Here is a 25255-nt window from a genome sequence, read left to right on the forward strand (position 1 = left end):
CTTTTATTTTTCTTCATTTGCCCGAATGCAAATTGTTAACTTCTTTTTTTGGTATATACAACAGTTTCATGAGATGTCAAACATAGCGAAACCAACCATAAAAACCTGAACTCAAAAAGAGGACGCACAGAGGACCTCGATCAACGACAAAGCAGAGTACAGCTATTAGTCGAGCGTTCTCTCACGTACTTTCTCTCCCAGTGCTTCCGTTTAGCAGCGAAAATTTCTACGGCTCGCATGCAAAGCTGAAGGTCAAATGAGGGTGTGATTTCACCTCTAACTGGAGGATCGCCGCAGGTGTGGCTGTGACGTCATACCACCTGACTTGTCGACCGCCGCTACCACCGCTCGCTCGCGCCAGTTGGGTCACGTGACTAACCACGTGATTCGCTCTTAATAAAGCCCAGCGGTCGCCGCCTAGATACCGCAGAGACATGAAGCCCGCACCGGTTACCGGGACGAGTTCTTCAACTGAGCATTGGAGGCGCCGGGCTCCTTCTAGCATCCCTACGACAGAGATTGTCACGAACAGAAGAATCTCAAGCTAAAAAGGGCAGCCGATGCTGCCAACGTCTCAGCGTCGACATCAGACATTGGTTTGTTTGCCTTTTGTTCCGTACAACCTGGTTCAACCGAGCTTAGCTGAGTCATTTTTTGTTACTGTTTCCGTGTGTTTTATTTGCACCAACCTGACCCCATGGATACGCTGTTTCAGTTCATTACAAGTGTCATCTTACCTTGGAAAACATCTCACAGCCGCCTAGGTTACTGGAGCTGTCAAACGCGCATGTGCGCGCGCCCCGTCGACAGCGTTAGTAATTTCTCACGTTTACAGCAGATGGCGCCACCCATCCACGGCCAAGCATTGTGGCAACTGCACCCGCCCATTTGAAAGGCGACGCTCCTAATTTCCATCCATCCATGCATCCATCCATGCGTGCGCCTGATCTAGGCGGCGTGGACAGCGTTACCCTATTTCCTTAGAGATAATATACTTATTCCATAGGGAAAGCTGCCCGTTTGGCCGGTACAAGAAGGTGTACAACGCATGAACACCGCCATTATCCAACCATTTGCATGCTGCCTGCTGTTTACACACTTGCTAAATCTGGACAACGAACGGAGTTGCAACCTGCAACGTAGTTCTTTGGAAGATGGTGGCATGCAGTTTAGCCCTGTAGCTCTCGAGATTTGTTTGTATGCGGTAAACAACGTCAAAATCATCGCGTTTACAGCATTTCTGATGGCATATGCAGCGTGGCATACCTATCGTGACTTCATATGGGTGCCTTACTTCTTAATTGTTACTTGAAGGTGAGTACCGCGATTGCGACGCGCTTTGGAGTGTATTTGTTCTGTAGCACACCGTATTATGCATGTCCTCCGTTGCCGATTGCCAATGCACGTCGAAGAATTACTTTGGCCCCGAGAGGACGAACACAATTATCAAAGGAAACGAAATTCCAAAGTAAAAAGAGCAACTGCTCTGCCTAGTTTATTTTGGATGGTCAGCGTTTTGGTATAGTAATAATAATAATAATAATTGGTTTTGGGGAAAAGGAAAGGGTGCAGTATCTGTCATATATCGGCGGACACCTGAACCGCGCCGTAAGGGAAGGGATAAAGGAGAGAGTAAATGTCGAAGGATTGTTGAACTGCAGTGGTCCTCATGCATTTTTTTTTGCCTTTCAACTTCGCCGAGGACGACGGTGACCAGTCGTTTCTTGCGTTGGACAGTCTTATAATGGAATATTTTCTCCGCAGCAACGCTCAAAGCTTCATCATGAATGCCTGAAACAGTTGTTTCGCGGTATGTATGAGTAGCAGCTAGGTAGCGGGAGATACGCACGAAACAGTGTCACCTTAATTTTACTTACCCCATGCAGTAGTCCTGCAAAACTTACGAAACGCATTTAAGCGAGGACACCTATATCTTATTTTATAAGCAGCATAATGTGTACTCTGTCAAGCAGAATAAGGTAATGAACTTGAGAAAGCCCAGCGCCGTCAAAAAGTAAACGGCAGAAAGGTTGATTCGCTTGGTGTCATCCGCGTTTAAAAAGAGTTCAGAGTGCGGAAGAGTTTCGTGCACGCGCTTTAGAGTACACAGCAGTGAAGCGAGATGTATCATTCGCACGTCAACCCGCAGGTGTTGCGACATGCCTGATCCTTTTGGGGCTTCTGCCTTGTATAGAACTCATGAAGGTGATATCGCGGTGCATGAGAACGCGAGTCACTTTTTGCCGTATGCGGCTCCTTGCTTTAAGTGCATTTATCCCATAGTTTGATCCCGTTATGCGATCCGAACCCAGGCTCGAAAGCAGAAGTTGCAAGCGCAAATGCGAAGTGCGTTTACTCGCGAACATCGTTCTCAGTCGTCCGCTATAAAAACAAAGGAGCACAGTCGGTGTGCTGAACATTACAGAATATGTTTAAAGCACAGAAAATACGCTTAAGTGAGGTATATAAAGTTCTACGTCAGTTTACGAATTCAATGTAAAACTTTATCTATCCTTGGCTTAGCGAGAAAAAACTGCGCTGGCCGCCATAATGTGTTGTTAGATGGCGGCCAAGATGGCGACTTACTGGTGAGGGCGGCGTTGCTGGTTCCCTGCTAATTTCTGAACTTTCCAACTAGAAAGATAGGGCTCTAGAGGGAAAGCTGCACATTCTGCCCATCCATTCTAGTGGGGAACAAATGAGCACGGAAACGTTCCAAATATTCTGTGGCGTGACTGGCAAAACAACCCTCGCGCTGGCTGTGCAGCTGTAAGCAGCGTGTCAACAACTAAATCTCTATGCTTGCAACATTTCGGACAGTATGTAGCACCTCACGGGCCGAGACACTTTTTTTCCAATCCTTCTTTCATAGTCCTACCATACTGTTAGTATGTACCGCCTACTGAAGGCACATATCCACTCTAATGTTGTCTACGGATATTTTCTTGGCCATGTAGGGATATGAGGGGAAATGCTCAAGCAATCTCATAGTTGAATGGTTTGCACTCAGCGCTAACCGGGCATACGTCCAGCGCACAGAAGCATTTACAGCGTCAGAACAGTTAAACTGTCTCAGAATTTGCCTGTTTTGTGTAAGTAAGGCACAAAGACGTTTTCGAAAGAAGGTCGGGCGGCTGCCTGAGCAATGAATCCGGCATACTGCTTACTTGGCTGCACTAACAGTGACTTCCCGATGGTGGCGATAGCCAAAGTAATAATTCGGCAAGCCGCATTGGTATTTTATTTTACCTTCGCAAAGAAAACTGGATGCTCTTTTTGCTAGAGTAGGACGAGTCCGCTGTGTGGTCCATTACTCTAAGCGAACATATTCATTTTTTCCTGACCGAGCGTGCGTTTGCACATCTCCACTTTATAACTTCTGAATAGAAAATGCGTTGAGCAGTCGCATGTTTCACGTGCATGTGGATCAATTACGGAGACGGCTTCGAAACGACAACGTTAGACAGAACTCTGAATCTCTACGTGCTGGCGTATACCTTGTATAAACTTTCTCAGCACGGCATTATGTTAAAACGCTAGTAGTCTCGGAACGGATGAATGTTTTGGATACATTGACACATTTTGATGCACTGACCGTCGGTTTGAACACAGTCGTTCGTACCATCATTTTCTCTGAAATACGGGTAAATAAAAACGTTGCTCAACGTATGTGTTGTCATGTCTCCCTCTCTTGGGAATGCCGATAAAGGCGGTCCCGAAAGTGGCTACGGAGATGAAGGTGTGGCCTGTTTCGATATTGTCATGAAGTAGGGACTGCAATCTGCAGAGCAGCAAGACAGCGAAATGGCGTCTAAACAACTTCTTTTCCTGGGCTGACTTGCGCCCACAATGGACTGAATCAATCGGCGGCGGTGTAGCAACAAGCATGCTCGGGGGTCATCGAAAAGAATGCCCACCACTGTCGGCCATGCTCTATTTAAAGGTGATACAGAACTTTCGAAACAAGGCATACAAAGTTACCAAAACAGGCTGGAACAACGCAGAATCGGCTCCACCTGGATGAGATCAACCGAGATATATCTTTTCGCGTCTTCAATCGCAAACAAAGCGATGATGACGCGTGCCGGCACCATTGAAGATTGAAACACTACAAACATTCGCAGCATTGCTCTCCTCTCAAAGAAGCATCGACCCCAAGTTTTAAAGCATAAGGCGAGTAGAAACCAAACTGACTGTAAAAAACAAACACAGAGTGTGGAAACGCAGTGTCCTTAATCATTAGAGCCCATAATAGGTCTTTAGACCGACGACATGGATAACTTCTGGTCGTACGCGGCGTCGGTGGGATGAAGTCATTTCGTCATGGACGAGTTCATAGTCCAGTTCGCCTAGCCGACGAAGGACCTTGTGCAGGTCAAAATAGCGGCGCAATAGCTTCTCACTCAATCCGCGGCGGCCAATGGGCGTTCAAACTCAGACTTGGCCTCCTGGTTTGCATCCGCGTTGCATCTTCGTAGGTTGTAGCGTCTGGCGTCGCTCCGCTGCTGGTCTTTGATCCGTAATCGGGCAAGTCTTCGAGCGCCTTCCGCCTGTTGAAGGTAGGCTTTGACGTCGACGTTATCTTCTTAGGGTAACATTGGGCAACATGATGTCAAACGTGGTCTTGGCTTCCCTGCCATGAACGAACCTAAAAGGCGTCATCTGGGTGGTCTCCTGCACTGCGGTGTTGTAGGCGAAGATGACGTAAAGCAGGATGACGTCCCAGGTCTTGTGCTTGGCATCGACATACATGGCGAGCATATCGGCGATGGTGCTTGGTCAGTCCGTTGGTCTGCGGATGGTATGCAGTTGTCCTTCGCTGGCTGGTTTGGCTGTAACGCAGGATGGCTTGCGTTTGTTCCGCCGTGAATGCTGTTCCTCTGTCGTGATGAGCACTTCGGGGGCGCCGTGTCGAAGAAGAATGCGCTCCACGAAATATTTGGGGACTTCTCCTGCTTTTCTGTTGATTAGGGTTTTTGCCTCGGCGTAGCGAGTGAGGCAGACGGTCGATATGATGATCCACTTATTTCCATGCGTTTAATTCGGGAAAGGGCCAAGCAAGTCTATGCCTATTTGCTTAAAGGGCCTTGAGAGTGGTTAAATAGGGTTCAGAAATCCTGCGGGTCGGTCGGGAGAGGTCCTTTAACAAAGGTGTTTACCTGCAAAAACAGGGTACTTGCATCGGCTCATGTATTGCTCCTATATTAAGCGACTTGTTTTTATTGCGGTAGTTTCCGCTGGGACGTTATTGGGTGGTTTCCGCGTACTTACATGGCCTTGGCGTTGAAAGTTTTTTAGAATTGTCGATGACTTTTTGTAGTTGTAGGAAGTATTCAAAGGAACGCTATCGCACATATCGGAAGTGTTTTGACATGTTTTAAAAAGTGTTTAGAGCCATTGCAAATCTCTAACAAGGTGGACGAGAAAAACATCAAGTTTTATGATATCAGGATCGTTATGAAGCCAAGTAACGCTTGTTGGTTATACAAAGAGATAAAAAACCTCTGTTGTTATTTTCATCCGCACACGCAAAGCTTGCGAACAGAATCATAGCGCTATCATGCCTCTCGAAAGCGCTTGACAAGTCGTGCCATCATTTGATGCAGGTAGGTTTCGACCTCCTGGAGTTGCGGTTGCAAGAGGAGGGTTTTGAAAAAGAGGTTGTTGTAATAGTCGCTGAAAGAATGTACCAAAAGAGAAATATTCAGTTAAGGATGAGCGCTGAAGATCGTGCTACAGAAGCAGCAAGGAAAGCAGAAGCGAGAAGGAAGCAAAAAATGGTTGTCATTCCGTATGACCATAAAATATACCATCAACTTTTAGAGCCGACTTCTCGACCCCCATGAAACTTAGCAGACTGTGCAGGGTGACTTGTCCGATTAGACCTGTTAGTGCGAAATGCACGATAGAGAATAAAATTAAGTTTGTGGATTGCGAAGAAGGCATGGTCTATTCGGTACCCTTGTCGTCTGGCAAATGCTACATCGGCCAAACTGGCCGATGCGCAAATGAAAGTCTAGCAGAACACTGCCGCAGAGTGCGGGAAGGCGTAAAGGGACATATGGCAGTGTATTGCCGGTCATGCGAAGGGTGCCGTTTTGGTTAGAGCCGCCGTGGTGGATCAGTGGTTACTGCGCTGGGCTGCTGATCCGGAGTACCTGGGTTCTATCCCGACCATAGCGGCAGAGTATCGATGGAGGCGAAACGCAAAAGGTGCCTGTGTGCTGTTCGATGTCATCATCATCATCACCATCATCAGCCTGACTACACCCACCGCAGGGCAAAGGCCTCTCCCATGTCTCTCCAATTAATCCTGTCTTTTGCCAGCTGCGCCCACCGCCGCCTGCCCTTGCCTTCTCTTGGAATCCACTCCGGGGTACTTCAGGGCAAGCTATTTTTTTGCTCTCAATCTACACGCCCTGCCCAACCCCATTTCTTCCTCTTCATTTCGTCTACGATATCATTAACACGCGTTTGTTCCCTCACCCACTCTGCTAGCTTCCGGTCTCTTAACGTTGCGCCTATTATTTTCCTTTCTATGGTCAGCTGCGCTGTCCTTAACTTAAGCTGAACCCTTTTCGTTAGCCTCCACGTTTCTGCCCCGTTGGTGAGTACCTGTAAGATTATGCTGTTGTACACTTTTCTCTTGAGAGATATTGGTAACCTGCTATTCATGATCTGAGAGAACCTGCCATATGCAGTCCACCCAATTCTTATCCTCCTAGTTATTTCCCTCTCACGATACGGATCAGCAGCCACTATCTGCCCTAAGTACACGCATTCCTTTACGACTTCCAGCACCTCGTTGCCAATTGTGAACTGCTGTTCCCTTGTCAGACTATTGAACATTACTTTTTTTCCTGCATGTTAATCTTGAAACCCACCGTACTGCTCTGTCTGTCTAACTCATTGATCATGATTTGCAGTTCATCTCCTGTGTGACTCAGCAAGGCAATGTCATCAGCGAATCGTTGATTATTGAGGTATTCTCTATTAACTCTTATCTCCAACTGTTCCCAATTCAGGCCTCGGAATACCACATGTAAACATGCAGTGATATAGCATTGGTGAGATCGTGTCTCCTTGCCTTACACCCTTCCTTATTTAAATTTTTTTCCTCTCTTTATAAAGGACTATGGTAGCTGTACTGATCCTATATATATCTTCTAGTATTTTCAAATAAGGCTCATCTACACCCTGATTCCGCAATGCCTGTATGACTGCCGAGGATTCAACTGGGTCGAATGCTTTCTCATATTCAATGAAGGCTATACATAGGGGTTGGTTATATGTATATGCGCGATGTCAGTGCATATGTTAAAGATCCCCAGGTAGTATAAATTATTCCAGAGCCCACCATTCTTCTACCCGCCGTGGTGGCTAAGTGGTTAGGGAGCTCGACTACTGAGCCGGAGTTCCCGGATTCGAACCCGACCGCGGCGGCTGCGTTTTTATGGAGGCAAACGCTAAGGCGCCCGTGTGCTGTGCGATGTCAGTGCACGTTAAAGATCCCCAGGTGGTCGAAATTTTTCCGGAGCCCTCCACTACGGCGCTTATTTCTTCCTTTCTTCTTTCATTCCCTCCCTTATCCCTTCCCATACGGCGCGGTTCAGGTGTCCAACGATATATGAGACAGATACTGCGCCATTTCCTTTCCCCAAAAACCAATTATTATTATTATTATTATTCTCTCTGTCCCGCTTTTATTCCTTTTCTTACGGCGCGGTTCTGGTGACCGCTGAGATGAGACAGATACTGCGCCATTTCCTTTCCCAAAAACTAATTTTAAATTTAAAATCTACCTTTCTCAGACCCGCCGCGGTGGTGCAGTGGTTAGTGCGCTCGACTACTGATCCGGAGTTCCCGGGTTTGAACCCGACCGCGGCGGCTGCGTTTTTATGGAGGAAAAACGCTAAGGCGCCCGTGTGCTGTGCGATGTCAGTGCACGTTAAAGATCCCCAGGTGGTCGAAATTGTTCCGGAGCCCTCCACTACGGCACCTCATTCTTCCTTTCTTTCACTCCCTCCTTTATCCCTTCCCTTACGGCGCGGTTCAGGTGTCCAACGATATATGAGACATATACTGCGCCATTTCCTTTCCCCAAAAAAACCAATTATTATTATTATTACCTTCCTCAGAAAAAGTGCCGCCCAAATTCTTTCCTAGAGTGCTTTCCTAATTCTGTGCGCAATCGTGCAGTGGCCATAATATTCATCAGTGTTTTAATTTCTCACTGGTATGTCTACTACAAAGAAGATGCCGTTTAGGCAAGCTCCACGTGCTGACTCAGTGCCAAAAGGAGTGTATGTACAATCCTCTGTACGGTGCGTGTCTATGTCCAAATGTGTCGTTCAGGCGTCTTTCAACCGCATCCCTCATATAATTCAGGTCGATTACTGTCAGCCCCATTCTTCGGGTGGTTCATAGGGAGGATCTGCTGCAGGCATAAGTTTTGAAATAGCACAAAGCACTACGCTTGAGAATCGATAACGAGCACACAGCAATAAATCGCTAGTATATATAGCGCCAAAACAAAATAGAACTCTCAGTTTACAGACAAAAAGCAACTCTTGCCTTCAGAATTGAATTTGGAAATGTCTCCTGGACATACAGGGTGCGAAGAAAATTATTTGAAACAAACTAAAAAGTGTAATTTGCACTGAAAGGTATCGCGTAATACTTGATTGAATGAGGATAACTCCTTCCCTCTAATATTAAAGTTACCTATATTTATCCAGCATGCCACAAAGCTGCCTGATTAAATCATTTTAAAACGCTACGGGCGTTGTCAGTCATACTGATGTCACAGATGCGTTAGGAATATCCTCCTAAGTGGTTGTCTAAATACAGGTTAGAAAAAGCAGCGAAGACAAGGGCATTCGCGGTCCTTCCCGTGTGAATGGCCGGAACAAGTAGTAAGAAACAACGATAGGCATAGCCACATCTATTCTTCCTTTTTTTTTCATCACAAGCTTTGCCTTTACTGAATGAAGCTGCGCTTCACTGGAATCGTTACCGCTTTGTGCTTTCCGAAAACCAAACTGACAGTACATATAAACATTCCCGAGTTGCATCGGACTACCAAGCTTTTACACAAAAATGCTGACAGCGTGCAGGTAGACCTTGTTTTTCAGCCACAAACAAATCCACCCACCCTACACAATAGAACACGACGCGGAAAACAATGCGTTCCAGCCGACTGGTACAAAAACAGCTGCAAGCAGCCAATAAATCATCGACTCTGTTTTGTACGGAGCTCGTTTCTCGGGCACATGTCTCTAAGACATTTTTATGCACATGATGCGTAAAGACGCACGCGATTTTTTACTTAAATCCAATACTCGCTTCGCAATTTTTAATTTGTGCGAGTTTGTGTTGGTTGCGATACTGATTAAAATGATCGCAGGCTATGTAATACGACTGCTGGCTATTGCTCATTTGGTTTCATCGCTTCGTGCAGCAAGTAAGTGAGACCATCCGTTTTTGTATGTTAAAGGTCAAAAACGCCTGAAAGGCTGGGAAATAAAAGATTAATATACGCTATATAAGCGTCGTGAATTAGCGGGGCATATATAGTTGGCAGCTATAAGTTCGAACTCTTGGTTCAAAGGATTAATAAGTTCTTGCTGTGTGGACAGCAAGTTCCCCCAAATTCCATGATCTCTCCCTGAGTGCGCGTGTGAACGCTCCTCCCTGCATTTTCCCTCAAATACCCGACAAGGGACCGCTGTGCGCAGCAGGCGTGCACGCCCGTTTTGTAGCCGCGCCACGGCCGATGCGGGTCCCACAGCATTTTAGTGTGGGCGGCCCCATTTCTGTTAGAGGAGGGTTTTCTCACATTTAACCTACATATATGCTGCGTCTGCTTTCATGTTCCTTACAAGGGACCGATGTGGACTGCGTGCAGGAATGTGGTCTCTGTTGCCCCTAGTAACACCTATATGGAAGCCACGTAGAATCAACAGGGACCAGCCGTAATTGGGTTTGCCTGCATATTTCCCATCGGGAGCCGCTGTAGGTATTAAAGGGGTTGTCGCAGCTGCACTTGCCCAAATGGGACCAACAGGGGCCCAACACAGTGTGCTACCGCATATGGGTTTCGTTTTTGATAGTGCATTTTGATAGTGCCCGCAGACACGAGCGCAGTTTATAAATTCAGGGGTGTGCAAATACCACGTTTTGGAAACCAAATTGAATACGAATAGTTTGGTTTTGCTACCGACTCGGAACCGAATAATTTTACTAAAGCCGAATCCAATACAGATAGAATAGTGAGAGAACCGAATCAAATATTTTATGAATATTCGCTACTTTTGCGAATATACTGCGACCGAAGCGCTATTTCGCAGTTATAACCCTATGTACATTTGGGTGGTTGCAGCACCAAATCAGTGTGTTTGTTTTATTGTTGTCATGTCACCCGTAATGGAAAGTAACGAACTATCGCCCTATATCAGTGCATGAAACAGGCGAGAGCTACGTATGAGCCAAGGCGACCGAGGTCAGACATAACGGTTGTGTTTGCTGAATCTCTCTTAGGCCATGCATGAGGATCATGAACAACGTCAAGCGAATGGGCCACACAGTGGCGCTGAGCAGTGCATTCCGCGCATACCGATCGCGGCACCATGGTGCATGGCGTGTATGGTCCCCGTTTGTCGAATAGTCGTGTAAGAAAAATACGACCAGCCTTATTCGACCTTAGACCCAGTTATTCGAAAAGTATTCGAAAACATGAACACATATTTGATTCGTATCAAAACATTTTGAACGTGTACTATCTGATTGGTTCGAATAATCCAAAAGGAGGATATCTGATTTGGCAGTCGAAATTCCCGAATATACGCGCATTCCCAAAAAACTTTTGCAGACTCTTGTGGCAGCGCCTTCACCTTCCGCCGCCAACCGCGCCTCTCTCAGAACAGGCATAGCATTTATTCACGGTCAAGTGACGGTCATGTACACGTGTTTCACACAATATGACAACTTCGTTATCCTCCGCTGGGTGTGAGTGCCCGTAGTGCGCCGCCAAATGCTTCGAAACGACTCTCAAACACTCTTTGTCAGTATGTACAACTAAATGGGCGTAACTCACGTTGGTAAGATTGAAATCACCACTTGGGAATGCCACTCGAAAGCTCTGTGCGGGTCTGTTTAGGAGTCATAAATAGGTTCAAGGATAGGCACCGTCAGTAATCTTACATTGAGCGGACACCTTCATTAAACGTGACGAAACATAAGAAATATTTTTCACTGTCGTGCAAAACCTAAGATTTCTACCTTAGTGAAAAATAAGCGGCAATATCCGTGGTACGCTTTCATTACCCCCTTGGTGAAATGCAGGCCCGCTGTTGATTGTTTTCTTCTCATACATAGGCAAGGGTGAATACAAGGAAGTTGGTCCGTGAAGGAAATCTTGACGAGCTTGTTTCTCGGCATCACTTGCAAGCACCCAGCGGTGACGTAGCGAGGACGACATGTCTCTTCAGCATAGTCGCCAGTTACAGGCCTACAGAAGCAAGCTTATTCTTCATTTCTTTTACTTTCCGAGTGTGGCACGCATCCCAGGCTCTGTCGCTGTGGCGAATGGTAAGGACCAGGAAGCAAGCGTGACCACAAACATATTTGCACACATTTTATGCCCGCGACAATACAATTAGACAAACAAAAACTATCACATCCGATTATAGAAACGCGTGCACTACAAGCATGACTGAGCGCGAAAGGAAGCACATGCCAGGGAGGCTACGAATTTGTGCTCGAACGCAAGAGCGAACCCATCTTGAAGAAAGATGTTGTGTTCCATAATAAAGCATAAAAAAACTACTAATGATTTCAAGGCGCAGATTTCGCATTCCTAAAAGGCTGATAATTTTTCTCGTGTTTATGTTTTTCTATATAAATCGTTACTGACCTTCCTGTGCTTTGCTGCATAGGAGATTAGAGTCGGTTTTTAGTAAGCCTATGGTTGTTAATGTCGCACTAATTTAAGCAAGCTATTATACGAGCAATTGTAATTTGCATAAACTTCAACGATCTTTACAGGAGTTTGAAAGGGAACAGGTATTGAGGCTATCTGTTGCTGCAGCAATCGCTGAGGTGGGCAAAGTTGCTGCGACGAGCCTATTCTTTCAGTCTTATCTTTCACGTCTGTTCAGCTCCCTTCACTCTGTACGCGGCATTCATAGTGGCCTAGTTTGAATGTAGTTTTATTGTGGTGTGTGCAGATGGATCTAGTCGTTATTATATATAAAGGCATAGTCATTAAATGCATTTTCCTGCATTAAACCCCTAATTTAAAAAGTACATGCATTAAAACCCTCATTTACCCACCATACAGCTCAGAGCACTATCGCACGCAGCTATGTTTATTCGTAGTTTCTCAACCAAGCCCCGTGATGAAGAGAGCACTCAAAACAGATTCTTTCTATGTTTTCTGCAGTTTTTACGATGTCAGTTATGTTGCTCTGCTTTTGCAGTCTCCAACTTATGTCTAAATGTGTGGCTGATTTCTGATTTTGAACTTCTTACACATACTAATATGACTGTGTAACATTACCGCCCTAATCAGGTGCACAGACCAGGAACAAACAATGCCTCGAACCTCCTGACATGGAAAACTGCACTATTGTCTTGTGGAAGTGGAGCTTCAAGAGTGGGCCTAATGAATGTGGAACAAACTTCGTCTGCTCTAAGCACCCAAACAGCTTTCTGTCAAAAGAAGAGTGTATCAAGACTTGCCCACCGAGTAAGTGTTCTTTTCAGTAAAATATAAATTAGATAATTGATTGAACTTGCAAAACTGAATAGTATCTTTTAATCTGAGTAAAGTCGCCCCTTCTGCTCTTTGTTTTTTTGCGCTAGCGTTAAGCTACCCATGTGTACAGCTTTTTACTGCTTTCTAAACCGTAAAATTCCCGTTTCCGTCTTTTGATAATGCTTCGGCTATCGGAATGAAACGTGGAAGCTAATTCCTTTTCAGAGCTTATAGAGGCTGTTGTGAGGGATTTCCGACGATGAATGAGACATCGATGGATATGTCTACATGAGCAATAGGGCATGCGGGTTGTTCCGAGTATGACCCCCTTTCTCAAACTTATGCTTCACCAACACAAAAGTGGTGAACCCAGTTCCGCGGCATTCAGTCTGTACGGCTCGTGAAACATCCGTAAACTGCGATCGAGCAAAACCTGAAAATCTCTCGAGGCACTTAAATGCCTCGGCGGCACTTGCGCGGACGCTGCCAAATATCACAACATGCACTGCACTCTGAACTTGAGAGGGCCTTGATAGGGCCCTTTGCCGTGTCCATTTATGCAAGCCGGCTCTCAGAATGCAATCATGAACTCGGGTGACTCCAGCGCGCAGGCTTAATTTGTAACAGTATCGTAAGCATATTAGAAATAAAGAATGTTAATGGCGAAGACCAATATCTACACCTTGTGCAAAGACGGAATGCAGAAACCGCAAGCAACCATTGTCTGCTTTGGCTCCGCGCGAATCTTAATCTTTATGCCCCTAAGTGCAGTTGCTAAAGTTAGCTAAATAATGATAAACGGCAGAGTCTGATATGTGCGATTCCTGACGCTGCGTCCTCGTCGGTGGGAGCAGCCAAGACATCGAGGGGTGCCGCCTTTAAGCAATGTGATCCAAATGACATTTTTCCGAATACTTATGGACGGTCACATGTTCATACCATGCTTTCATAACGGTATAGCTGCACGTCCTGTATTAGCGGTGCATGTGCCCGGCATGTCGGCTGACTGTTAAATTGGGTGGCGGGCCAAATAGCTGAGGACGATGATGCGACCGAGCGTACTGCACAATGCTCAATATCTTAGTGAGATGCTGAGCAAGCGTCTCCTAAATACTGTCCGTCCCAAACAAGGCCAACGTCGGAATTTTCTGCGTCCATAACTGTTTAGAAAGGCCGAGAGTCCATCGCGGTGGCGCACAGTGGTTCCAAAATTCGTCTTCTAATCAAGATGAATAAGTTCTATCCCCAATACCACTAGCTTGCGATGTGTATAAGCTTACGCCTAAACTGTGGCTTCTTTTATTTTGGTAATTGCTTGCAAAATAAGTCTTGGGTCTCATTTTTCGCAGCCAAAATATGCCTTGTTTCATGACACTCTTGGGACAAACCTGCGTTTTTGGCAGTTAATATCCGTCATCATTATTAGCAGGGAGCTAGTGAACGAGAGAAAAAAACCTGCATCATGCATGAAAAACTGGCTTACACATAAACGAAGCACTTGAATAACGCACCCCTTTAAGACCTCTCGGAGCACACTTAAGAGATAAGCGTCGAACTTAAATTCGAGAACACGTAAATTGCATGTTTTGGGATATAGAAATAGGAATCCAGTTTTAATAAGTATCTGAATGTTAAATAAGCTCTATATATGAGGGCAACTAAGTAACGAGATGCAAGGAAATTTTCGCATCAGAGGTCGTTCATTATTTTAAAATTCTCTGCATACAACTATGCAAATTGCACAGTCGAGGTATATATTTAGGGCCTGCTATTCCTAACATTTAACTGCTTTTTGATACATTTGTTAAAAATAGTTCTTTTTCTAGCAGGGCTAACTGTAAGAAATAAAAGTTAGCTTAATAAATTTTATTTTTCAAAAGATCAACCAATGCCAACGCAAGCCAATGTTTCCAAATGGGAAAAATTGCTATGTATAATAATTCTTATTTCTAGGGGTAAATGTAGCGAATTAAAAATCATTACTTAAATGTGCCCGGATGTAATAGTGCAAAAAGCCATTGCATTGCCAATGCTTCCATGAGGGGCGTTTCTAAATGGGCACAAGAATTAGCCGGTTATACTTTCAAAATAATTTACTAGTATTTAGGAATGGAAGTTTCTTTTTTTTTCCGAGAATTTGAGGAATAAAAATACCCTTTTCATGCGAAAATACTCCCGAACGACTTCTAGAGCAGCTCCAGAATAATAGGACACATGCAATCTCGAGCAAAGAACTGTTTAGAAAATTATGAGTACTAAATATGTGACAACTTTAGAATAGCGAAGACGCGATGAAATAATCTCGTCCATGAGTGATCTTGGCCACGGGGAATTCAGGGGCAATTCTCAATGTGATTGGGGGTTTTGTTATTCTCAAGCTCACACAGCTGACACACTCTTGGAGCCTGTAAGAGCCAGATCACTATTCCTTCCCCGTCACTTTGATTTCAGAGTCTTTTATTTTATGTTTTGTGGCAACTTTTATTATCGAAACACCTGGGATCGTATATGAATCAGCGCTTGAAGAACATGTCCGTTTGCAACCGAGAACATGCTGAGATAAAGTGTCGCAAGACCTGTAGGCTGTAGTAGCCGTAATGGTGGAAGATTAGTGTCCCCATGTTCATACTCGAGCGTAAGACCACGTTGGTTTTAACCGATTATTAAGTGGTGAATTAGATAAAGATATCGCAGCTGCGTTTGCTATAGAATCTTCGAGTGCTGCCCTGTCGATCCATCTTACTAGAGCAGTATTCTCTTACTACGGCTGAAAGCGATGCCACTGAGGCAGCCTTACGGAAGCCGAGCTCTTGTGCGGTTCAAATTGCAGTCATTCAGACGGATTTGAATTCTGCCTTTTAAAGGTTAGGGCCTTACGGAAGCCGAGCTCTTGAATTGAATTGGCATTTGGGGGAAGGAAGTGGCGCAGTACCTCTATCATATAACGGCGGACACCTGAACGGTGCCGTAAGGGAAGGGATAAAAGAGGGAGTGAAAGAAGAAAGGAAGAAATAGGTGTCTTAATGGAGGGCTCCGGAATAGTTTCGACCACCTGGTGATTAATAACGTTCACTGACATCGCACAGCACACGGGCACCTTTGCTTTTCACATCCACCGAAACACAGCGGTGATTAAAACGAACGCGTTTGTGGCAGACGCGGACTGTGGCTATGCGTCACTTTCCTATTGGGCAACTTACTCTATCCTTCCGTTGTGTTGGGACAAAGCTTCCAAGGAAGAATCGACACCCTTGCAGAGGTTCAGCACGTGACACGGAAGGAATCTGTTTGCTTTGCTTGCGTCCGGGAAAGCTCTAGTTCTTTTATGATACCAGGAATATGCTAAAGGTGGGGACAAGGCAATAATACTTAAGTTGGTTCCTGCGGTAAGTATTGATAAGCCTCTACTGATTCGAGTCTCTGTGGTGAATATTAGTTGCACATGATTTCTGAACACGAACGCTGATGGCGTCACGTGTGCAGCTAGTGCTCAAAGACTACTTTGGTTTGATGAAAAGCCAAACATAAGCAAGATCTTAAGAGGCGATGTGTTACTATAGAACAAAATGCAGCACAGAGATGCGGCGCAAGGCTGTGTCACATCAGGTAAGATTCTAAATTTCTCGTGGTGTGCAGAAGCGCGTAGGATCTTCGAAGCATGCACATCGTATCTTCAGACAGCGCTCAGAAAGCCGAGCACTTTTTTACCCGTCGGCTTGCTCCACGCTGATTCGTAGCGCCGCTATGAAATAATAACGACGCACGCTATAATTCCAACCAGAGATCGAGGTAGAGAGAAAGCACTCCATTGGCAACATTTATGTGAGCTGATAATTTAACTGGGCTTACCACGCGACCAGTGATTACAATCATCAAAGGAATCCAGTCGGCAGCTGCACTTGGCTGCCTCTTGCCTTCACGGCCTTGTGGCGAAATCCAAGCGAAAAACTCAAATATCAGGCATGATATATCATTACAGGACGAAATTACTAAAACAAACTGCGTATGCTGCTGTGAAAGTCACTACAGCATGAAGCAATGGATCTGCTTCTTGATCTTCGCTCTCGCATTCAACGTTTTTTCAGCTATATATCTCAGTCATTGAAAGGTTGAGGTTACGAACGTGAAGCCTCCGCAAAAACATGCGTACATAGAGTACTTGAGAACTTTAAGTTCAATGTCGCACGCATCCTTATTTTTCTCAATAGACGCTTCGCTGTGAGGTCCTCGCCGATCGCAGTTTGCATGCCTTATTGCGACTGTTTTTAGTCAAGCGGCGCGCTTGAAGCACTACCGGTGGCCGAAAGCAGTCAAAAAGACATTCAGAGGCTTCAGAAATGCAAAAAAAAAAAAAACGATTGCCGCATCTTGTTATGCGCCTTCCTCGACTACTCGACGGCAAGGTCGAAGGCAGCCCAACCCTTTCCATTTATTTTTCGGACAACAATACATGGTGTCAGCGGGGAGAGGCTAAAGGAGACCAGGATGTCTCCTGACGAGGCCAAACACCCGCATTACACGTCGGTGCAGATGGTGCGGAGTAACATATGAGAACAGTGGTACACCAAACACGGCGAGACAGGAATTCAAAATAAGCAATTACACAAGCACTGGTCAGGTAGAAAATAATACTGAAGAGGTTATCAACAATGAGCAATAGTAAGTGGCGTACAAAAGAAAAACACATACACAAAGTGCAGTACGAATAACAATGAAATGCAGCAGGTATGCATAATAAAATTTCACGCGGGGGTGTTCAAAAGATGCCTCATTTTCTTCTTGAATTTAACCGTGCCAGCTTCCCCGAATTACTCGGCGCCAGCACAGCCGCCGCCGGATGTGGTGCGTCAGTAGCGCCGCCAGGCCATTGCAAAGCCTATTACAAATATTCTGCTTTGTCTTCCTTTCCATATTTCGTCCTTGGTTGAAAAGCCGCGGCGCCTTTCTTATTGTTCAGATGCGCCACCTAACGCAAAGAGTCATCAATAAAAGAAAATCGAACGAATAGAAATATCCTATTATAGTGCACCATGTCACTATTTTACAAACAACATTACATTTTATATGCAGCTCCGTATATACTTGTAGAAAATAAAAATCGAGCATATACAGTGGCAAAAGAACTTATTTGGCTTTGTATGGGCCTGGGCTCACCTTGTATCAGAATATTGTTATGAGTGAAGTGAGACAAAGTCATCAACAAATGAACAAAACAATTTTACAAAGAATAGTTCTACCAATAAAGCGGACAGAAATTGGAAAATTGAAAAATTGCGAGATTCTGCTACGGAAATGTTGAAGGTAGTGGTTCATTCTGATATGTAGTAAGATCTTTCCTTCAAAATGTTTCTATCGATCGCATCGAAGAGTTACAACTTGCGTAAAAAAAGTGGGAAATGCTTTTGTTGATTGCAGAAATGTTAACAGAAAAAAATGCAAGACTGCCGTCATGTGATCTGCGGATTTATTGATTGTTACATGAAAATCTTACATTATATGAAAAAAATGGCGTTCATAAACGGCTTCCCGCTCAAGAATGTTTATTCTCATAATTGTCGAGTATGGTGTGTCGTGAGAAAATATGGACCATCTGTAGACATGCCCCGATGATAAGCAGCAATAGTGATTTCAAAAGAGCACGGTGTTATTTGCACGCAGTACCTGGAAAGAAGCCAAAACCACGAAAAAAAGACTGTACGTACTGGATCCTCCATGGCGACGATTGATACAAGTACACCTTCTCTACATACTATGACCGTCACGGAAAACTGCATTGGGGCATGCTTTACACCGGCTGCCAAGAATTCCGCAATAAACGGTATTTCTATGACCTCCGGACGAGGAAATGCCATGGTAAGATACCAATTTCAAGGATACCTAACTCTGAGACGTGTTTTGTCAATTGCGCGCGAACTCTCTTTACTCATCTGGTTCAGAAAGCTGCAGCAGCATACCTGCGCTCTCGATTCAGTACTACTGAAGTTAATACATGAAGTTAATACTTGAAGTTAACAAGAACTTCTTTCACATGTAGTTAGGAGCAGCTGATGCAGCACAAGAAATTAGAACGTGTACACATATCTGCTCTCTACATGATTTGTCATAACTGTGCAGTGCAGAAGTAATTCCTATGAGGATAGTTCCCGAAGCTCACAAAAAATGATGCAGCCGTATTGCTCGCATAAGCAATACGCGTATTGAGCAAAATGCGCATTTAACTCGCACGAGAAGTATTGTGCTCGTTGCAATGGCCGAGAATTTCTTGCAAAAATGCGATTTTCATCGAAGTTTCTGTTAGAAGAGCATTTATTAGAGAGGTAAAGAGATAGAAAACAGCAGCTCCAAAACGTTTTGTTTAGTATAGCGCAATAGCGAATATGTGGAAAGCTGGAGTTTATCGCAAGCAGAGATTGTGGTCATGTTGCTTTTTCTTTCGCTTTTGCCACGCACTATAAGCTTATATAAAAACCTAGGCACAACGTTATGTGTTTGCTTCAAAAATAATTTATGCTATTGATTATAACGCATTTCGTTATGGTCACAACGGCGCATATCAATAATGACGTAGAAAACACTCCAATTTATCGTGCGTTAAACATTGGTAACCCCCGGAATAATGAACACGAAAACTAGAACAAAAACAAGATTACACGAAGAAAATCATCCGACCACTTTATGCCCCTGGGCCAGCATGAAAGGCCTCTGAGTGATCTGATTCCTCAATTTTGCCTTGAGGCCAGCAGTTCTTTTAGGAGTGCATGACAACAACTAAAAGAAGTTGGACATTTGCAATAACTGAACAAAAATATTTCTGTACACCTCTGCATAGCGAAAGCTAATCAAATTAAACAACGCTGGAACAGCTAGCAAGAAAGAAAAAACCGCCCGTAGTATTGTTGCCGTGTGGACAGTTTTCGAGCTGCGAAAACAATCGTTTCAGTTTCGCTCTCGGTTATTTTTCCAATTCCTCCAGTCCTTCGTATCGTGCTATTGCTTCACTGCGTGTGTTCGATTGTTTGCCGTGCTCCACTGCTTCAGTGTTCACTTGCAGACATATTGCGCTATTGTAAACTGCAGCGTACAGGGTACAGGTAGAGCGCGCCCGCTGGTACAGCTCGCTGAATGTGCAAGCCGTACGCTGCTGTCCTCCTTCGTTTCTGCCCTTGAAAGAGTGGAAAAGAAATCGCTTTCTACCAATGGTGAGGAGGCAAAAATGAGAAGATGATGGAATACCGGCTCACTAATAACTGTAGATTTTTCGTCAGCATATCTCAGATGACGAAACCACCTCAAACGGTTACAAATGACGAATAAAAATAAAAAAGCAATAAGGTGCGCAACATCTACACGAAACGGCAATTGCAGCCAGAAGTCGAGCCGTAAATAAAAGCTCTCCAAATCTTTATTCCTCCAAAAGGTTGAACACCGTAAAACCTGATAGAAGTGTATCGACCTGAGAAAGCGATTTGCTATGCTTCTGCTAAACATTTTTCACTCTTGTTTCTGGCACACCCAGCACCTTATGAGGAACACATGCCCAGATTGCGCTCGCGCCTTTTGTGACGCGTATTGAGGTGCATATCCAACTGAAAAGAAGCACGTCCGCGTAGTCTCTCGCTCTCTCCTTCTTACACACTCTGTGGCCCGCAACTTAGTGGAAGAGTGGAATAACTGCAATAGCACACATCCTGTCTCTTTCCTATACCAATTTAGTTTCAGATGTGATTGAGGGTGGGCCAGCCATCAGAGCATTAAAAACTAAGAACTGGTTTCAACGTTTGTATGAGAATTGACCTGAGAAAATATTATAAATCTTTATGTGCCTTCTGTTACCCGATTCGTTTGGTGATTTATTTCGGCTGCAAAGGATATCAAGTTCCACAAATAGGGAGGTGGGTTAACGCGGCTCACACTAACACACATTTCTCAAGTTACTCGTCGGTCCGCTCCTCGAACCGGCCTGCTAAAGCAGAGAGTGGCCTGCGGATTTATCTCCGCAGCACAACGGCTCCGCAGTGTATCGCTTTATCCATTCATCAAAGAAAAGTCCGAACTTCCACGCACTTCCGCCACTCCTTTTTACTGACTCTACGTTGCTAATCGTAGATAAACAAAATAAGCTTTATTAGTACTAAAAGAAGGAATGATACAAATTATAGACGACAGTCATTTACACTTTCTGTGTTACCATAGAGTTTAGTAAAACCTTCAACTGCCTAAACAATAACATTCTCCTTGGCAAGCTGTGTTCATGCCGTATTCGTGGAGAAATCCTAATTATGCTTTAATCGTACCTAAATGACAGAAGACAGCCGTCATCTGTAGTTAGCCAACAATATTCCTCGGTGACCACTGTTTGCAGCTTGCCGCAGGGAAGTGTATTGGGTCACGTCTTTTTTTTTAATCTGTACGCAAACAATTAAGTAGGAATCGATGCAGCAGTTGAACGTTTCATTTACGCTGATGACAATGCCATCCGAATTATCGACAGAGACCAGAACATTCTAATGCTAAAACGTAATGAAATAAGCGCTAAATTGTATGCACGGTCGAAGTCTAATTTCCCTAAATAGAATACAAACAAAACCAAGGGTTATTATTTGGAGCCAGAATTGAAGTATTTCAAACAAACAATACAGAAGGTTGTTTGTCCCAACCAATAAAACTTGTCAAATAATATGAAAATCTAAGTGTAAAGTTTTGCAGCGATTTGAGCTGGAACGTTCATGATTGTAACATTTGCAAAAAAGTTTCCTGTCGTTGCTGGTGCGATATATCGCTATCGAATGCTACCGTCTGTAAAAGCTAAGTTACCAAATGTATTATGCCTTATTAAAGCGAAAGCTTTACCAGGCTATGTCGACAAGGTCGTGTCCGCAAAACGTGGAACTTAGAAAAGATAGCGCCAAACGAATGATTGTAATCGAAAGAGGACGATGTGAGTGAGGATGCTGCGCAAAAAAATTATGTCGATAGAGCAATTAGTGAACTAATTAAAGCAAAAATGTGGAAAAAGTGGGCGGAGCGAGGGCAACGTGTTGCGCCAAATTTTTAAAACCGGAAGTGAGGATGGAACAAATGCGTGGCGCTAAATTTGAAAACGAAGCGTTGCGCCAAGTTTGAAAACTCAATAATGGCAAATGATGGAACTTGATTAAGTAAGGCAATTATTTGTGTTGATTGGGAAATTATATGAAATTACATTAGTGCTCAATCGAGTAAATGTGAGGAGAAGGGAGAGTGAAGCAAAGAGAGGTGACGAGGGAAGCAAAGAGAGGCAAAGAGAGGAAGAGAGGAGCAAAGAGTGTCGATTAGACGTCAATGCTTTCGCATTCGTCCAATGCGAGTTACCGCCGTGACCTCAAATGTGTTTTTGTCATTCACGTAAACTGTTGCACCCTAATGTGGGGCACTACAACATAAACAAGCAAACGCAAATAGTGTCTATGAAAACTAAATATTGCGCAAAAGCGAACATAAATCCCTGCCCAACTAGTGCCGATAGTTTGAACTAAAAATTTTAGCCGAATTCACTTTTTTCATAGTATCGCATATTGCATTTTTTGTTTGTTCAAAACAGTTTTAAACGTTTTTTTAGGACGCATATCTTTATTGTCACGCCATGAAAACAGCGTCTCTCAAGCGTAATATCGACCCTTGGTTCGATCCTAGTTTTCGCATCAATTGCTATTTCTAAAGCACAATACTTTTGTCATAATAAATCAGTATTAAATAAAAGTTATTTTTCTCGCAAAATGCTAAAGCGTTATTTCGGTTACCTGCAATTGCCTTCAACAAAGTACTTCATCTATTGTATAGCAAAAATATTTTTTGACATTTCTTTTTGGTTTACATCTCTGTGAATAATGTGTTCTGTGTACCCTTTGCATTTATGTATATATCTTTAATACAGCTTGCTTGACCTTGTATTGATTCTCACATAGAATGTATCACCTGCCCGACTAGGTGGATTCTATTGTATATTTTACATTTTTCTGTATGTGCTAACGTCGCTGCTCTGTAAAATGTCTCTGGGATTCATGCAAGGCCTAGTTCAGGTTCTGAGCAAGACGACGTTGCATGGTTTAACTGGAGAAGTTACCTGAATCGAATTAAATTGCGTCACTGATGCAGCATGACCGTAAATGGCTACATGGCTTACGAAGCAAAAGTGACTGACTGCATCGCTGTGTCCACCCCTTTGGCTTTTAAATCCAGTCACTGATATACAAATCGCGGCACCGAAGTCTATGAGACAACATTTTTCGAACCCTGCTTCAACGGAGTAGTCAAGGCAGCGCTCGATAAAAACGCATGGTGTCATCGTCAGTGGAAATGTTTTTCTGCGTGCTCGTGCTTGTAAATAATGTGAACAAGTCACAGCGCACGTAACTGAGGAATTATTACATAGGTACCTCAACATACTGATACTATGAGATTGTTTAAAAATGTTTTTCACAATATATCTTGAGATGCTGCCATAACAATTCATTATGGCTGGGATGCTGTTGTCTTCTAACACATATTCATTTGGGTCTAGTGCTGCTTCTTTTTCTTGGGAATAGCATGGTCAACGTCGCTAAGCTATTAGTTATGGTTTCGCGGTCTATTACCTCTGGTAATCTCAATATCAAGATTATGATCAAACATCTTAGACAAACAGCTTTTTATGAATATTATAAGAATCCCTAGTCATAAATTAGTGGTCTGAAATTCTTTTATTATGCGCAAAAAATATCTACGTTCTATAGAAGAAAGTTAAGGGAGCCGTTATGCCTTGAAACCTACCACACCACCACGCCACAAAATCAGAAAATGCTACGGGGAAAAATATTTTGTTTACAATTACAAGATAGAAGATTCAGTCAATAAATAAAAGTCAGTTGAAGTAGTATCTCCATCAAAGGCATTTCAGAAGCAAATGGATTGGATTGTTTCTGAGTGAAAGTACTTGCTTTATTGTCTGGGCTGCTTCATTCTGCTATTTTTCTTTGGTTAAATTTTGTTAACACAAATACAAAGGATTCCTGTTATTATATTTTCCAAAATTTTATTCAGAGTTGGCGCATCTTGTTTCTTGTGGTACCTTTACTCCCCGGTATGCATTACACAGTTTTACTTCTATTTCGGTATATTATATTTTAGTACTAGTGCACTTTAATGAAATGCAACAGTGCGCATTAATGCAATGTCTTATCTTTTTCAGAAATAACCAAGAAGCCAAACCTAGACAAGAATAAGAAAGGCCTTGTTCAGTTTTGCATATTTTTGTTTCAAGAATAACGAAATGAATAATGACATTGCATATTCGACAGCATTTTTGGATGTGCACAATGTATTCAAGGAATGTTCAGTAAGTCCTGCCTCATGTTCTGCGACTGGTTTGACAAATAAATGTCAGGTATCTATGTTCACGTGTAGGCCTAGATTATTTTTTCCCTAGGACAGTATCAGTTTTCCGAATTGTTGTAATGAGTTGTAGTAAGCAGTAAGGGTTTTTTTATTGAAATAATATTAAAAAGGAGGGAAAAGATTTTTGCTAGCCCCGGCATCTGCCATCGATACTTAAATACCTGAGCTGGGGCAGCAGAAATAAAGGATAGCAGGCAGAATGGAGAAATTAAAATAAAGATCTGAAGGGGCAATTAGCGAGAAATACACTTACACTAGGTTCCTCATATAAGATAGGACAAGCAAAAGAGGCTGGCTTTACTCTACCCTAACGGCATCAAAAAAGTATTGCACCGCTATTGGAATTTCATAAGCGATCATTAGAAAGGTAGGTATAGTAGTTAGCATAGCTGCCTTCCTAATGATCGCTGATGCATTCCTATAGCGGCGCAATACTTCTTGATGCCCTTAGAGTAGAATAAAGCTAGCCTCTTTTGTTTGTCCCATCTTACATGAGGACCCTAGTGTTAGTGCATTTCTCGCTAATTGCAAAGATACAAGACTGCCACAAGTATCAAATGAAATGGCAACTACAAATTAAAATCCGAACACAAAGACACTAATATATTGCCTGCTCTGGTGACAATCAAGGCGCAGGTAATCAACACTTCTAAAACCTAGCTTCCCGAATTTGATGTGATTTAAATTACCATTAATACTTAGCTTTCCCTACTCATATATTACCCTTTGATGTTCATGATTATATCATCTTGTTCCCGTTTCGTTTGACGCTGATAGTACTTGAGGATTACTCGGTTTGCTTTGGAATGAGAACACCACGATTACAAGACGCTGTTTTGCGTGGTTCACTGCTAACTTTTATTTTTCCAGTTTTGAAATAAGAGATGCCTGCCTAGCCTATACCTGTATATATATATATATATATATATATATATATATATATATATATATATATATATATATATATATATATATATATATATATATATATATATAATATATATATATATATATATATATATATATATATAAAATCGAGCCCACTTTTAATAACCGCAGTCATTACGAAGGCTCGATTGTTACGAA

General features: G+C 43.4%; 1 protein-coding gene across 1 annotated transcript; it reads left to right on the forward strand.

The window, feature by feature from the left end:
- The first annotated feature begins 9313 nt into the window (after nucleotides 1-9313).
- Nucleotides 9314-24139, forward strand: LOC144104951 (kunitz-type serine protease inhibitor vestiginin-1-like). Its single transcript, XM_077638180.1, has 4 exons — nucleotides 9314-9463; nucleotides 12572-12748; nucleotides 18416-18610; nucleotides 23964-24139. The coding sequence occupies exons 1-3, from the start codon at nucleotides 9397-9399 to the stop codon at nucleotides 18481-18483; spliced, it is 312 nt and encodes a 103-aa protein (XP_077494306.1). The 5' UTR covers nucleotides 9314-9396; the 3' UTR covers nucleotides 18484-18610; nucleotides 23964-24139.
- Nucleotides 24140-25255: the final 1116 nt, after the last annotated feature.

This window comes from Amblyomma americanum, chromosome 9 (genome assembly GCF_052857255.1).
Source record: "Amblyomma americanum isolate KBUSLIRL-KWMA chromosome 9, ASM5285725v1, whole genome shotgun sequence".
NCBI classification, from domain to species: Eukaryota; Metazoa; Arthropoda; class Arachnida; order Ixodida; family Ixodidae; genus Amblyomma; species Amblyomma americanum.

Excerpts from the sequence above, each read along its gene's own strand:
- LOC144104951 (XM_077638180.1), top strand. The coding sequence starts at position 9,397 with ATGATCGCAGGCTATGTAATACGACTGCTGGCTATTGCTCATTTGGTT. Across the intron at positions 9,464-12,571 it reads TTCATCGCTTCGTGCAGCAA|GTGCACAGACCAGGAACAAA; the intron begins GTAAGTGAGACC and ends CGCCCTAATCAG. Across the intron at positions 12,749-18,415 it reads TATCAAGACTTGCCCACCGA|TACCTGGAAAGAAGCCAAAA; the intron begins GTAAGTGTTCTT and ends ATTTGCACGCAG.